Consider the following 17,494-nt stretch of genomic DNA (forward strand, 5'->3'; position numbering starts at 1 on the left):
CTGCTCACCTTCATTCCTCTTTTCTCCCGCCTCTGGAACAAACTCCCTCACTCTCTTCAATCCCACTCCACCCTCCAGGTCTTTAAAACAGCTGTTCACCACCATCTCTTATCTTCCCCCATCCAAAACCTTGATCTTTTCTACCCCCGCTAATTTCACCCCAAATCCACTTTTTTGAAATACCAACTTCTGTCCTGGAAGTCCTTGGTGTCCTTGTGTTTTATACTTCTCCCACCCCCCACCCCCCCCCCCTTCCCACGACTCCTCCCCCCAAGCCCTCTCCCTCCCACACATCTCCCTGCTCTTAAATGTTGTGTTTGCGTGCTTCCCCTGCTCTCCCCATCTTGTCTTCCACTCCCTCTTTTTATATATTTTGTTTGTCTGGTTGATTTGTTTGTGAAATAAATGTCAGCTCTTTCACGAGCCTCGATTCAGTATACAAAAAAAAAAAAAAAAAATCCTGCCAGCCACCCTATTACTACTAAATAGTACATGTCTAGCATTTCCAATTTTTGTTTAATTATCCAGAAATATTTTTTGAATAGTTATATATTTTTAGTTATTTGCTGTCATTTCCTTATTGGTGAAAACCTCACACCATACAACAGCATACTAATTACATCACGACAGAAAATAAAACATTGAATATAGATAGCCACAAGGGTACATTCACACACTCCACTCTCCGGACAAGCATTTACTGGTATAGGCCTTCTCAGAAAAATCATGCTCGAGGAAGGTGAAAGATAATTCCGTTCGATCAAGGAATGCTTCACAAGCAAATTTTAGGCCGAGCATTTCATCGCTCCGCGGTTAGTTTGCTCCTAATGCTCGTAATAGTAGAGTTGGATTTCAACCAAAAACTCTCAGCACGCAAGAGGCCTAATCTGCTGAGCTATATCAACACCTTCACTCTTTCATTCCTCTTTTCTCCCGCCTCTGGAACAAACTCCCACACTCCCTTCAATCACACTCCTCCCTCCAGGTCTTTAAAACAGCTGTTCACCACCATCTCTTATCTTTCCCCATCCAAAACCTTGATCTTTTCTACCCCCGCTAATTCACCCCAGATCCACCTTGTTTGAAATTCCAACTTCTTTCCTGGAAGTCCCGGCAGTGTCCATATGTGTTATACCTCTCCCACCCTCCCCTTCCCATGCCTCCCCCCCCCCCCCCAAAGCCCTCTCCCTCCCACAGATCTCTCGATGTCCCTGCTCTCAGATGTTGTGTTTGTGTTCCTCCCCCTCTCACCCCATCTTGTCTACCACTCCCCATGTTATATGTTTTTATGTGTCGGTTTGTCTTTCTGTGTGATTAATGTTAGCTCTTTCACGAGCCTCGATCTTGTATACAACAAAAAAAAACAAACAAACAAAAAAAAAACATATAAAGGAAATGAAAATAAATTAATCAATAAAGTCAAGGAGTATGAAAGTTGTGCAATAGAGATTTATAATCAAATCATGTGATCGGAGCCAAAGAGGGAAACCCTGCGAGGGTCATCGAGAAAATGTTCGCACAGATCGAGAAAGTTTTTGCGCAGGAAAAAGATTTTTGATGAGTTATTCAAAAGTAGTGGAATGTTTTGAACTTTAATGTAGTCTAGACCAAAGTAGTGGAATGTTTGGACGAAATTGTCAGGAGATTCAGTGTCATCGTGGTTAGAACGCCCGCTCTGGGTCTGGTAGATCAGCAGTCAATTCTGAACCTGGGAAGAACATACCAGGGTATGAACATGGTACGTGCCGCTTCTTCGCTTGCGCTACAGCATTAATAAGATAGAGCACGGATTAAATGGTATTGAATGGTACTTGTGAATGTTAATACAATTGAAATGTGTCGGTATTTCTCATTGGTTCAGCACACTTCAGTAGTTAGTACATCCGCAACCGAAGGTGGATGGAGGATGTGTTTTCACCCCTGTTTGTCTGTCTGTCTGTCTGTGAGCAGGATATCTCAAAGAGTTGTAGACGAATTCGGATGAAACTTAGTGGACAGGTTGGGTGTTTGACAAGGCCGAACTGATTCGATTCTGGTGAATATCCGGATCTAAAAAAAAAAAAAACCACCTTTAGAGGCCATTTTTCCCCGCAAGCGGGGGTTGGCCTTTTTCGGGAACTGTGGTTGTTGTTGTTTTTCGGTCCCCTTTTTGAAGCAATGTTTTACGGCCGGATGCCCTTCCTGATGCCAACCCTTTTTGCCGCCTTTAACGACAAGCAGGGAATTACCAGTGAACTGGTACTCAAATTTGCCGACCTCGGAAGGATGACAGGCTGAGTCAACCCCCCTGACGTTAATTCAGCGATTGACCGGGATTCGAACCCAGGATCCTAGGATCCTAAGCCGGCACCCTAGCCGCTAGCCCAACACCAGGGATATCCGGATATCCGGATCTAGATGAGAGAATTTTAAAAAGTGATTCTTCACCATTGAGAAATCGAGGCAAAAATAATATATAGCACGATATCTCAAAATGCTACAGACGGATTGTGACAAAACTTGGTGGATGAGTTGGTAGGTGACGAGAACAAGCCGATTAGATTTTGGTTCAGGTCCGAATCCAGATCCGGCCTATCAGTGGGATACAAAACAAACTGTTCAGCCTCGCAGAGGTATGCATTCTACTTTTAATTGTTACACTATTCGATTATTAGCAAATGATGAATGTGAACAACAGAAACCAAAACTAGGAAAATAATGAACAATTAGGTCTGTTGTCAATCCGCAGTTTCACAACATACCACAAACGAGTATTCAGGAATTTATCTGGGATCCTTGGGCATCATTTCCATGCCCGTTTTATTTCATTTTTTCCACCATGTTATGCTCCATACCTTTTCTATACAGCACGTATGACAAGCCTATTCACTCCTTCCTACAGGACTGGCACATACTATTGGGTTTGGCTTCACCCTAAATGAAAATGAGGTTCATCACATGGCATAGCATGTGATTCCTGCAGTAATATGAAGCAACAAAGCAAAATGCCCAAGTGTTGTATATAACATGTCTATTGGGGGTGCGTACAACTTTTGCTCGATACAAAGACAGCCTACATATTTTGGCAGACGAAACAGCCTGCATACTTTGGCAATAAAACATAGACCTCTGTGTCCCCTGAACTTTCACGGAGCTGAGTTCACCTTCTCTTTACACTGCCACCCTCCCCACCCTCCATATTTAGACTTTACCCATTGGTCACTAGCATTTATGGCATTCACCCATTGGTCCAATGCTCAGAAATGTCACGGGTGAAATTTTACATGTCCGATCGCACACAATATATGAGAGAAGAAATGTTGTTGGGTGACATGCGCAGGCCAATTATTTTTCATGTGACAAAAAACCTGTTTCAAACAACATTGCATGCGTAAGTCTCGGTCTGTGTACACTCACAGCTATACTCCTCTTTTCTTTTCTTTTCTTTTTTTTGTATACAAGATCGAGGCTCGTGAAAGAGCTAACATTAATCACACAGAAAGACAAACCGACACATAAAACATATAACATGGGGAGCGGTAGACAAGATGGGGAGAGAGGGGGATGGACACAAACACAACATTTGACAGCAGAGACATCGAGAGATCTGTGGGAGGGAGAGGGCTTGGGGGGAGGTGGGAGAGGTATAAAACATATGGACACTGCAAGGACTTCCAGGAAAGAAGTTGGAATTTCAAAAAAAAGTGGATCTGGGGTGAATTATCAGGGGTAGAAAAGATCAAGGTTTTGATCAAGAAAAGATCTAGGTCTTCCTGGAAATGAAGACAAAGTGGATTGACAACCACAGCTGGAAATGCAAACATTCTGTGATTGACAAAAGGAAAAGCCAGTCAGACAAGCTTGTCCCACCGGAACGACATCAAAAAGGAGCTCGAATGACAAAAATGTTCAATGTTGGCAAAGTTACACCCATATTTACTAGGACAAAAAGGATTGGCACAAATGGAAAACCGCAACCAGAAACCATTGATCTTGAATATCAAGGAAGTATGGCAGAGTCGAGAAAATGAATTGGATTGTAAATGTACCAACAGGTAACGTTTGAACCTGTGCTCTTTCAACCTGTTGCACAAATCACATCCGACATCCGTATGCCAAATTAGTGCACCACTTATTGATACTGGGTTTTTTTTTTTTTAACCACTCAGTCCCGGGACCCGCCCAGCACCTCAGGATGCACAGATTCTTCTGGGAACGCCATTCTGGTTAAACTCCCAAAGTCCAGACTTTCCCTCACCTCTACCATTTTGTGTCTGTCCGTTGATCTTTTCGGCCGTCCGAGTATACATCCGAAGCATCTCCTCGAAAATGACGATGCATTTCTTTTATATTTGGCATACGTATTCAATATCTGTTCATTCAGCATATGAAATGATTTTTGGATCGGAGCCAATTTGGAGTTTTGGAAATTAGCTTTTTTTTTTTTACGGGACAAAATAAGCACATAATTGTATATGCTTTTGGGAACCATTATTCTACCATTTCCTCTACCAACACAGAAATTAAAAAATGTAATTTAGTTGTATACATATTACCATCTCCAATAGCAACATGGCACATTTATTTATTTATTTATTTACCTTTTAGCATTCCGCAACCTTCGTACCATCTTGAAGTATTTATTTATTTATATACACTTTACCATCACTGCTACTTACATACCACCACGAATGGGCTGGCAGGATGGCCTGGAGGTACACACACTCATCTCTGAGCTCTCTAGCCTGGGTTTGAATCCCGACCCAGCTATAAACTGTCATACCGGTGTTTCACAGGTACGGTGAGGCATCAATGTGTGCTGCCCCTCGGATGGATGTTAAACTGTGCATCTTGTCTGCCGGCATTCTTTGGTGGACGTTAAAGATTTCACGGTGTCCTTCACTAAGAGTAGGCGAGCTATCGCCAGCACCTTGGACAAATTCCTAAATCCTGCCCTAATCTACAGAGGGCATTGATTGGATCAGCGGCACAACCACGCACTCAGCCAACGATGGTACCCCGCAGCCTTGTGCTGCATATGAGAGAAGAAGACCACCTTGAATTATTCATCCATTTAAATATAAAAGATACATGTCACATTTTTAAGGTGTGGTAGAGGACCTCGTCCTTCATGAGGGCTTGTATTCTTATTATTATAATTATTGGGATACAAATTGTAAACTGCTCAACCTGCTGGAGGTATGCGCTCTACCGAGTGCCGTTCTAGTTATATCCTGTTTTTGGAACTACCTTCTGGAAGCAGTCAAATCACACACATACCTCCAAGGCTGCAAGAGTAAGTGGTACACTCCCTTCTCATGTCATCCCCATACCTATTCAAGATATTTCTACCCTCATTAACCATCCCAACCCTCTTACTTGCAGGTAACTGTCTCTCTGCTACCCTCCCCTCTTTACCTGTTCATTCCTTCCCTTGCTTCTTTTGTCCAAATGTGACACACTGGCAATACCTTTTTACCCCCTTTCATCCGATTCTTCTATGAGCCTCGACATTTCAATACCAAACAAACATTCACAGGCCATTATGGAGAATACCAAGTAATGGTGACTTGCTTACAGCTGTTTTACAATGAGGAACGAGGAACCTTTTTTGTACAAGAGGGGACCATTCGGCCCATCATGCCTGTGCTACACCAACACCAGAAACCCTCACCCATCCACACACAAACTACCTACAGGTCCTACCAATATCCGTGTACCACCTATCCTTAATGCATTCAGGTACCTGTATAATTCCAATTTCAACCTATCTACTCTTTCTGCTGCCGCTACCTACCTTTACAGGGAGACCATTCTATGTGTTAACTACTCTTTGAGTGAAAGACCCTTATATTTTACCACCATCTTAACTCTCCTCTTCTTTACTCTCAGGGTACGGCCCCTGGTCCTATCACTGTCTATTCTCCTAAAAATTATTTTGCACTTATTTTGTCTCTACCTCTTCATTATCTTAAACATCTCTATCATATCCCCTCGTAATCGCCTCCTTTCTAATGCATGAAGTGCTGTCTCCTTCAGCCGCTCCTCATAGCTGAGTCTAGCTAGACCTGGAATCAATCTAGTAGGCCTGAGTTGTACCCTCTATGACACTTATGTCCTTCCTGCGTTGTGGTGACCGAAACTGCACACAATAATATTCTAGATGGGCCTCAATAAATCCCTATACAGTGTAAAAACGACCTCTTTGGATTTATAATTTATCGCCCTACAAATACAACCTAAAACCCTGTTTGTTTACCTGTAGCTACCTGGCATTGTCGGCTTACCCCGTATCTATTAGCACCCCAGATCCTTCTCCGGTGTGAAACGCTCCAACATTGCCCCTTATATCATGTGATCTCCACTTTCATTATTCTTACCCACCGTGAGCACCTTATATTTGTTTATGTTTAAATGCATCTGCCAATCTTTTGCCAATCAATGCAAGTATCAATACTTTCCTGAACCTGATCACCACACCTCCTCTCCCATTCTCTATTATTTAATAATCCTGCCATCTCACCGTCATCCTCCACCGATTCTCTTGTCCTATTCCTCAATGGGCCCACACTCATATTAACCCTTTCCTTACCAATGATATACTTAAACAATGTCTTGCTGTTTTGTTTAATATCCTTGGCGATGTCCTTTTCATGTTCTCTTTTGGCCTGCCAATTTTTTTTCTTAACTCGTCTGATTCCTCATATAGTCAGGTTCACGATGTTTTTTCGTTCAAAATTTTTGGATTTTAGCAAAACTATACATTTTTGGAATATTCAGAGCATGAGGAATCCAAAAATTAATGTTGGCATTTGCGTAGACACCTGCATGGCCGCCATTTTGAATAATCCAAAATCTGTGTCTGTGCAAATGCCAACATTGATTTTCGGATTCTCCATGCTCTGATGATTCCAAAAATGTACAGGTTTGCTAACCTCCCAAAATTTTGAACGAAATTATATTTGTTAACATAGTGAACGTGACTAATATCCCGACGTGTCGTACTCCAGTCCTTGTATTTTGCACTTGATGAATGCCTTCTGTTTATTTGTAATTACACCAGGTACCTCCGTACTCAACCACCCTGGTCAGTTTCTGCCTATATACCTTGATACCCCACAGGAATATGCCTACTTTACCCCCTAAACATTTGCTCCTTGTAGGTTGCCCATTTCTCCGATGCAAATCCTAAAATCCAACAGCCTTCCATCTCAATAATGGAGTAGCGCTTGCTAAGTTGTGTTCATTAGACCTTAAACATCTCGGTCAAAACCCCTCCTAACCGCCTCCTTTCTAGTATATAAAGTCCTGTCTCCTGCAGCTTCTCCTCATGGATTAGTCGAGCTAGGTCGAAATACAATCTAGTAGGCCTATGCTGAACCCTCGCTATGGCGGCTACGTTCTTCCTGAGTTGTGGTGACCGAGGCTGAACACAATACTTTCCCACATCCACCTCCTCCACCATATTTGGGTTACTGAAAGAGACGTTGAACACAGCACTCCCTCTAAAGAGCGTCTCTACAAACTCGGTTAAAACAGAAATCTTACACAACATATTGAAAATCGTCATCCGCTCTGTCTTCCCTTTCCCCCGTTCCTGGCCCCAATCTGGCCCCAATCTGGCCCCAATCTGGCCCCAATCTCTCTAAGGCAAGTTAAAATCCCCAATAAGCAAAAACTTCCCTTATCACGTGCCTTTCTGAACTCTTCACATATCCATCTTCCCTGCTCTTCCCTCACACCAGGAGCCCTGCAAACGCATCCAACAAATATCTCACTATTCGTACAATCTCGAACCTCCGTCCACACAGAATCCTCTCCATTGATTCCCTTCTTAAGGTCATCCATTTCTCACGAGACAACACCGTCTTTCACCCACATTGGCAAACTTCTTCCGTTTTCTCTCGTCTAAAAAAGACCCAATTCCTTTCTCAAGAACTGCCACAAATTTGGAGTGGCGAAACTACCTCATATTGAGCATCCTGTCACCTGACCACGTACACCCACTATGGATGACCATGGAGGGATCCCCACATATTCACAACCCCAACCTCCCCCAACCACACACCACCTCCAACCACTGCAATAACATCCGTCGCTCTACTACAGAAATCTGCACCGAATCGCAACCTTGTGGTGTGATGGTGGTGGTGTGGATGCAGCATATGCGGCATACACACAGCATATGTATCACTGCATGTACGTATTAATAAACAACTGTGTCGACATCCTTCTTACACTTTGCTGTTGTGGATTACGTACTCTGCTTTCGCCCCTGGCACCTGTCACTGAAAATAAACATCCACAATTCATTCCTCTTCAAAAATTGTTCATTCCCATAAATATTTGAGCAATTCGTTATAGTTTCGGATCCTTGACGAGTAAAACAGTGATAGTATTAATTAATTTAATATTCTGACTGAAGTGATATTAAATATTAATTAATATTCTGACTGAAGTGATATTAAATATTAATTAATATTCTGACTGAAGTGATATTAAATATTAAATATCTATATAATAATACCGTAAGGACTCGACTTTGTTATCCCTTTTACGCCGCACCCAGTGACCCGATGCCCACGGCACTCATGGATTTACAATCTACGAACCGCGCTCTTTGTTTATCACGTACAGCCATACTCGAAAAATCTGAATTAGTCGACGTTGGGGCCCAAACGCATCCGATTAACTGCCGATACGACGCCATCTTACGATGCCATCGTATTGGCGTCTGCTGGGCGAAGGCGAAGCGAGCCGTCTGCTGATTGGACAGTCGAGTGGTGTGAACATGGGTGGTGTGAACCAAATGGTGTTTTTATTCCCTTGAACATTTTAAATTAGGATATATAAGGAAACGTCTTTATCGTCATTTTAATAAAGTTAAATGGAGTGACGTTGCGATACTCGGGGTGCGTTGCATAAATCCTCGTAACTCAGAGAGGTGTAGCAGGTGGCGAGCCGTAAGGAAGCTTAAAGATAACGAGCTGAAAACAGACGAACGATATGTCAATCTCTTTCTACACCGAACGGAAATAAAAGTATGAGAGTGGGAAGGCATGGCCTGAGCACTTCGAGCAGAGGACTGATTGGACTTAACTTAAAGAGAAAAAATTGGAGCTTAACGGAAGAAGAAGATCCCATGGGCGCTCCCCTATGCCATCCATAATGGTACACTCTATCCATACACCACATCCTCCCTTCCGTGGATGCTCCACGGGTTTCGGCTAGTTAATTAATATTCTGACTGAAGTGATATTAAATATTAATTAATATTCTGACTGGAATTCTAAACGGTGTATAAAATCATTTTTTGAGGCAAACTGTGAATATAACGAATATTTGCATCTTTGGCAACAAATCGCTTCATCAATTATAATTACTTACGTTTTCGGAGCAAAATAAATTCCGCCTCTCAGAAGAGAATGAGTCAGTCACGCCTACTCGGCGCAACGTCACCAACGCGGCTTTCAAAGCGAGGCTACGTCACTAGCGCGTCATTATATGTAAATTCACCGAGAACCAATGGGCGTGCGGGAATTCGCCGCACGCGGCTAGAACACGTGGGAAGGAGGAGCGGTCCATGTGAGCCGCCGATCGGCGGCTGCGCTCACCCAGCATGGCCCCGGTGGTTGTTTGCTTGTCTGCTGGTTTATCGGCCCTGCTGGAGCGCCGCCAGTTGATTAGATACAACGGCCCCGGAATTCGCCAATCCGGACGAAGGAAATGTTATTTACCTCTGGTATTCAAAATGCAACATTGAATCGGTCCAAAACAAAGTACTGTATAGTGTATGATAATTAGCAGATGTAAAACGGTCTTACCTGGAGCAGTCGAGTCCATGATCGCGCTCGTCTGGAAAAGGGGAGAGGACGAAGAGATTGGTGAATGAATGTCGTTTTACTTTTAGTGTCGAGTTGAGGGATGGAGACTGATGCGAGCGTGAGGCGAATGAAGACGCCGCTCCGAGCTCCCACGATGGCTTTTGCGCCTTTGCGGCGGGGCACTGGGGCAGGGACTGCGCGCCGCCAATAAAGCGGAGCCCGTGCACCGCCCCGCTCCGACTCTGATAGGGCGTCGCGTCCCGCGGGCACCTCGAGCACGTGGACCCGCACGGCCTGCCCCAGTGACACAGTTTCGTGCGCGCCTCACGCGGCCCGCAATGTGAGCACGGGGCGGGTCCGTGCCTCACGCCTCGTGACTCGGTGCCTCCGCACCCAAAACCTCGACTCGTGTAGTTCAACCCCCAAAGCTGCATTACTATTAGTCCGACAGGATGCTGCCATCTGCAAAGGTATAGAGCACTGATCTTTGAACTGTCTAATAATAATATGGGTTGGATTCCCGACCCGACTATAAACTGCCGACCTGGTGATTACCAGACACGTTGCACCGAAAGGTGGACGTCAAACATCCCACGGTGTCATTCGGGAAGAGGAGGCGAGTTATCGCCAGCACCCTGAACAAATTCAATTATTACCGTGCAAGTCACCTTGAATTGAACATCGGGTAAGCCTGACCATCCGGCTCACGAAGCACCTGCGCCAAAAACGTTTCCTGGCCGAGCACCAAAACATGGTGCAGGGAATCCTTTGGGATCGTTCAGGATGTGGGAAAAAGTACTGATCGGTATTAATCGTCCTTCCACGCAAGAATTTGGAATTTATTCAGGGTGCCGGCGATAACTCGCCTGCTGTTCGCGGAGGACACCGTTGGATATTTAACGTCCATCCGAGGGACGGCACACGTTGATGAATCACCCTGCCTGTGAAATCCCAGGATGGCAGTTTATAGTTGGGCCGGGATTCGTGCCCAGGCGAGATAGCTTAGAGGTGAGTGTGCAAACATCTGGGCGAGGCCATTCGGTGGGACCAAAAGGAGTCTTAAAAAATATCAAAACAACGCCCTTGTAACACTCATAGTATTATCGATGTATCTATTTCTTTCTTTTCTCGTCCGTGTCGGAGCGGCGACCCCCCCGTCCAGGATTGTACCCCGAACCATAGAAACTGCATCGAGCATGGATCAATATCTGATTTATCTCGCGCTGGACCATGATCTGATTTCTCTTGTGCTGGAGCATGATCTGATTTCTCTTGTGCTGGGCCATGATCTGATTTATCTTGCGCTGGACCATACAACACAACACAACATGCATTTTAAAGGCCATTTTCCCTGCTAGAGCGGGGGTTAGCCTTGCGGTCCCCATGACAATCTTCTCCATTTGGCCCTATTTTCTGCATCTCTCCTTGTTAACCCCCTTGCTCGCATTTCTTCTTCCACCATCTTTAGCCAAGTCTTTCTCGGTCTTCCCCGTCTTCTACTTCCTTCTACATTCATTTCCATCACTCTTCTCAACCAGTCACTTTCATCCTTCCTCAACACATGACCAAACCATCTCAACCTGTTCCTCTTCACAGCATCAATCACAGGCTCTATTCCCATCATCTTTCGCAATTCATCATTTGTCTTCCTCTCTCTCAACGATACTCCGCACATCCGTCGAACCATTCGCATTTCCACCCTTTCCAGCCTTCGTTGCTGCTCTACGTTCATTACCCATGTCTCGCTCCCATAAATCATAACACTTCTCACACATGCAGCATACACCTTTCCCTTTAGCTTCAACGACACTCCCCTCATCATCAGCACGCCACTCAGTTCCCGAAACTTCTTCCATGCACATCTCACTCTAGCAACCGTTGCCGAGTCTGATCCACCTTCTCCATTCAGCATGTCTCCGAGGTAGCAAAATGTTTTCACACCTTCCAGCTTCACGGCGTCTCCAAGATCCAACTCAACATTTCCTCCATCTGCAGCTCCCTCTGTGCACACCTTACATTTGAATGCAGCTGCCACACTGGTTAATGACCCTCTCAGACCACTACATTTTTGATGAACCCACTCAGCGCACATTGTACATTGAATGGAGTTCACTCCGACACCCTTCCTACACACAGCACAGGACCACTTCCCAGTTCTTTCCACCTCACCACATGCTTTACCACTTGCCATCACCTTCGTCTTTCCGATATTCACCTTCAGACCTTTTGTCTCCATACATTCCTTCCACGTGTTCATCTTTTCCTTCAGTCCATCCATACTTTCTGCAATCGACACCAGATCATCTGCATACAACAACTTCCACGGTAAACCCTCCTTTACGTTCTGAGACAGCACCTCCATCACAGCTACAAATAGTAGTGGACTTAGTACCGACCCCTGATGCACTCCCACCTTCACCTCAAACTCACCACTGTTCCCGTCCTTCGTCCTTACAGCTGTGCGCGCTCTTTTGTACATTGCCATCACTACTCTGATCAACCATTCCTCCACTCCTAACTTCCTCAATGCCCATGTCAATACTTTGCGTGGAACCCGATCGAATGCTTTCTCCAGATCAACAAACCCAAGAAACAACTTCTTCCTCTTCTCCATGTACTTCTCCTGCAACTGCCTCACAATGAAAAGCGCGTCTGTCGTTCCTCTTCCTGGCATGAATCCAAACTGCATTTCGTCGATCTTCACTTTCTTCCTTATCCTCCTCTCCAACACCCTTTCCAATACCTTCATTCCATGCTCCAATAACTTTATCGCTCGGTACGAGCCACACTCCAGAGGGTCACCTTTCCCCTTGTATAGAGGGACGAGGGTACTCAGTTCCCAATTCACTGGAATGCGGCCTTCTTTCACCACCAGATTACAGATCTCTGTCATTCTCTTCACACCCCAACTTCCTGCTGCCTTCAACATATCTCCCACAACTCCCGTCGGCCCTCCCGCTTTTCTACCCTTCATTGCTTTTATCGCTTCCTCAACTTCCTTCTCAGTTATCTTCTCTGCCGGTCCTAAAACTGGGTTACTCTCTATGTTGCCATCCCATTCATTCTCTGTATTCAACAGCATTTCCATATATATTTTCCATCTTCCTTTAATTCCATCTGGGTCGACAACGATTTGTCCCACTTCATCCTTCAAGCAACTCACCCCCATCACATCACACCTCTCTTTCGCTATCTGCTTTGCAATCCTGAATACTGCTTTCTGACCCTCTTCCGAATCCAAGCGTTCTCCGAACATTTTCCTACATTCCTCCTGCGCCTTTGCTACCTCTTTCTTTGCAGCCTTCCTGGCTGCCTTATAACTTTCATGCTCTGCTGTTTCTGCTCCCGTACCCTTCGCCTTCTGCCACTCCTTGAACTTCTTCCTCTTCTCGTCAATCCTCTTTCCAACTTCATCATCCCACCACCATGTTTCCGAGTGCCTCGGTGGTCCTTTTGTCCATCCACATACCTCACCAACGGCTCCCAACAGACTAGCTTTCATTGACATCCAACCACTTTCAAGCTCAACCACATCATCCTCGACCCTACTCAGCCTCGCCTTTAATGCCTCCCTTACTGTCACCTCTTTCAACCTCCACACCTTCATTCTCGGTTGGTACTTCACCCGCCGAGCTCTCCTCGCACCTTTCACCCTTACGTCGCAGACAACCAAGTGGTGCTGTGAAACAGCCTCCTCCCCCGGGATCACCTTTGTGTCCCGGAGGTGCCCCCTATCTCGCCTACGCACCATCAGGTAGTCAACGGTTGTCGTCGACCCACCTTTTTTTTTTTTTTTTTTTTTTGGTATACTGAATCGAGGCTCGTGAAAGAGCTAAAATATACGTCATACCTGACGTGTATGTAACAGGCTTATTATCCTCTTTCTGGAACTGAGTATTACAAATCAACAAATCAGCTCCATCAGCAAACTCCAAAATCCTTTCACCTTCTTCATTTCTCACACCATATCCTTAACCCCCATGAACTCCGTCAAAACCATCCATACTCCTTCCCACATGTCCATTTAGGTCTCCACCTACCACAACAACTTCCTCATCTTTCACGTTTTCCATCAGCTTCTCTATCGCACACCAGAACTTGTCCTTCTCTTCATCGCTTCGACCAACCTGCAGAGCATATCCCGAGATGACGTTCACCAAGAGCTTTCCAATCATCATTTTCACCATCATCAACCTATCACTCACTCTAGTCACACTCACCACACTGTCTACAAACTCCTCAGAAAACAGGACACCAACACCATTCATGCCCTCCAGACCGTGAATGATTGCACTGGACCATGATCTGATTTATCTTGCGTTGGACCATGATCTGATTTATCTTGCGCTGGACCATGATCTGATTTATCTTGCGCTGGACCATGATCTAATTTCTCTTGCTCTGGACCATGATCTGATTTCTCTCGTTCTGGGCCATTATCTGATTTCTCTCGTTCTAGACCATGATCTGATTTCTCTCGTTCTAGACCATGATCTGATTTCTCTCGTGCTGGACCATGATTTGATTTCTCTTGCACTGGACCATGATCTGATTTCTCTTGTGCTGGACCATGATCTGATTTCTCTTGTGCTGGACCATGATCTGATTGCTCTTGTGCTGGACCATGATCTGATTTCTCTTGTGCTGGACCATGATCTGATTTCTCTTGTGCTGGACCATGATCTGATTTCTCTTGTGCTGGACCATGATCTGATTTCTCTTGCGCTGGAGCATGATCTGATTTCTCTTGTGCTGGAGCATGATCTGATTTCTCTTGCGCTAGACCATGATCTGATTTCTCTTGCGCTGGACCATGGTCTGATTTCTCTTGCGCTGGACCATGGTCTGATTTCTCTTGCGCTGGACCATGGTCTGATTTCTCTTGCGCTGGACCATGGTCTGATTTATCTTGCGTTGGACCATGATCTGATTTATCTTGCGCTGGACCATGATCTGATTTTTCTCACGCTGGACCATGATCTGATTTCTCTTGCGCTGGACCATGATCTGATTTCTCTCGTTCTGGGCCATTATCTGATTTCTGTCGTTCTAGACCATGATCTAATTTCTCTCGTTCTAGACCATGATGTGATTTCTCTCGTGCTGGACCATGATGTGATTTCTCTTGCACTGGACCATGATCTAATTTCTCTCGTTCTGGGCCATTATCTGATTTCTCTCGTTCTAGACCATGATCTGATTTTTCTCGTGCTGGACCATGATGTGATTTCTCTTGCGCTGGACCATGATGTGATTTCTCTTGCGCTGGACCATGATCTGATTTCTCTTGTGCTGGGCCATTATCTGATTTCTCTTGTTCTGGGCCATTGTCTGATTTCTCTCGTTCTAGACCATGATCTAATTTCTCTCGTTCTAGACCATGATCTGATTTCTCTTGCACTGGACCATGATGTGATTTCTCTTGCACTGGACCATGATGTGATTTCTCTTGCGCTGGACCACGATGTGATTTCTCTCACGCTGGACCATGATGTGATTTATCTTGCGCTGGACCATGATCTTTTTTCTCTTGTGCTGGACCATGATCTGATTTCTCTTGTGCTGGACCATGATCTGATTTCTCTTATGCTGGATCATGATCTGATTTCTCTCGTTCTAGAGTCTAGACCATGATCTGGTTTCTCTCATGCTGGACCATGATCTGATTTCTCTTGCACTGGACCATGATCTTATTTCTCTTGCGCTGGACCATGATCTGATTTCTTGGTCTAGATGTAGGACCATGGTCTCGATGTCGGAGAAAGTACTAATCGGTATTAATCGTCCTTCCACACAGGAATTGGGCCCTTTGACCCCTTTCGCCACAAAATATCGAGTGTGGAACTGCAGATTCGAAATCGGCACATATTAAACCCCTAGAAACGCTCACTTCCATGCATTACCCACACTGGTGCCATGGATCTCAATTTGTAGCCCCGTTTTTCTGGCTAATGGATAATGGCCTACTCCTCCTGCATCAAATTTCCTTGTGTATCCTCGTTTAAGGTGGTGTAAAAGACGCTGCATAAACGGCGGTAAACTTCCGAAAAAGATTTTGTACAACCTTTAAAATCTTCATTTTATTTCAAATGAATTCTATACTTGAACACTAGAACACAAATCGCTTTTTTTAGCACTTTCAAACGCCTTCAGTTTAGCAGTACCTGGACGAAATATTCCCATCGAGATGTTTTGACATCATTTTCTCATTTTACACTTTTTAAATGTCATGATCATGACATTTTGTAGCTGTGATGGTGCTGGCTCAGAACGTAAAGGAGGGTTTACCTTGGGAGTTGTTGTATGCAGATGATCTGGTGTTGATTGCAGAAAGTATGGATGGACTGAAGGAGAAGATGAACAAGTGGAAGGAATGTATGGAGACAAAAGGTCTGAAGGTGAATATCGGGAAAACGAAGGTGATGGCAAGTGGTAAAGCATGTGGTGAGGTGGAAAGAACTGGGAAGTGGCCGTGCGCTGTGTGCAGGAAGGGTGTCGGAGTGAATTCCATTCAATGTACAATGTGCGCTGAGTGGATTCATCAAAAATGTAGTGGTCTGAGGGTCATTAACCAGTGTGGCAGCTACATTAAAGTGTAAGGTGTGCACAGAGGGAGCTGCAGATGGAGGAAATGTTGAGTTGGATCTTGGAGATGGTGTGAAGCTGGAAGGTGTGAAAACATTTTGTTACCTTGGAGACATGCTGAATGGAGAAGGTGGATCAGACTCAGCAACGGTTGCTCGAATGAGATGTGCATGGAAGAAGTTTCGGGAACTGAGTGGCATGCTGACGAGGAGGGGAGTGTCGTTGAAGCTGAAGGGAAAGGTGTATGCTGCATGTGTGAGAAGTGTTATGATTTATGGGAGCGAGACATGGGTAATGAACGTAGAGCAGCAACGAAGGCTGGAAAGGGTGGAAATGCGAATGGTTCGGTGGATGTGCGGAGTATCTTTGAGAGAGAGGAAGACAAATGATGAATTGCGAAAGATGATGGGAATAGAGCCTGTGATGGATGCTGTGAAGAGAAACAGGTTGAGATGGTTTGGTCATGTGCTGAGGAAGGATGAAAGTGACTGGTTGAAAAGAGTGATGGAAATGAATGTAGAAGGAAGTAGAGGATGGGGAAGACCGAGAAAGACTTGGCTAAAGATGGTGGAAGAAGAAATGCGGGCAAGGGGGTTAACAAGGGGAGATGCAGAAAATAGGGCAAAATGGAGAACATTGTCATGGGAACCGCAAGGCTAACCCCCACTCTAGCAGGGAAAATGGCCTCATCATTTGACATCACAACCATTCAAATTTTCTGCTTGTAGATCCCGCCCATGTCATTGTTTCTCAAGACAGCATGGGCAAAGGAGTTCTATGAACTCTAGTTGCAATAAATCCAAGGGCTGCCTCAAATCGAGTAGTTCTTTTTTTCTCCCAATACAGCACGTGGCTGCAGGTAGCATCAACGTGAGGGAGCCAATGGGCAGGCTTTGCAAATGTGACCCCGTCTGCTCCCCTTAATCAGTGAAGAAGTCCCGGGACCTCGGAGGATTCCACGGATGTTATTACACCTCTTAGGGAGACAGTGATAAATCGCGTACTCTTCGTCAGACACCCTGGGATTTTTGATGTCCACCAATTTACTGAGAAATGGGGCACTGCATCAGTGGCACAGCCACTCTCAGCATTGATGCAACCAGCAG

The 17,494-nt window shown here is 45.0% G+C and overlaps 1 protein-coding gene across 2 annotated transcripts in view; it reads right to left on the reverse strand.

Annotated features, from left to right (window-relative positions):
* Nucleotides 1-10,173, reverse strand: part of LOC137415956 (nuclear receptor subfamily 1 group D member 2-like) — a 56,899-nt gene extending 46,726 nt beyond the window's left edge. For both annotated transcript variants that reach the window (XM_078786041.1, XM_078786040.1), the window contains exon 1: nucleotides 9,804-10,173. In XM_078786041.1, the coding sequence (XP_078642167.1) occupies nucleotides 9,804-9,822 (19 nt within the window). In that variant the 5' untranslated portion in view covers nucleotides 9,823-10,173. The remainder of the gene's footprint in view (nucleotides 1-9,803) is intronic.
* Nucleotides 10,174-17,494: the final 7,321 nt, after the last annotated feature.

This window comes from Myxine glutinosa, chromosome 10 (genome assembly GCF_964187855.1).
Source record: "Myxine glutinosa chromosome 10, kmMyxGlut1.1, whole genome shotgun sequence".
In the NCBI taxonomy this organism is placed as follows: domain Eukaryota; kingdom Metazoa; phylum Chordata; class Myxini; order Myxiniformes; family Myxinidae; genus Myxine; species Myxine glutinosa.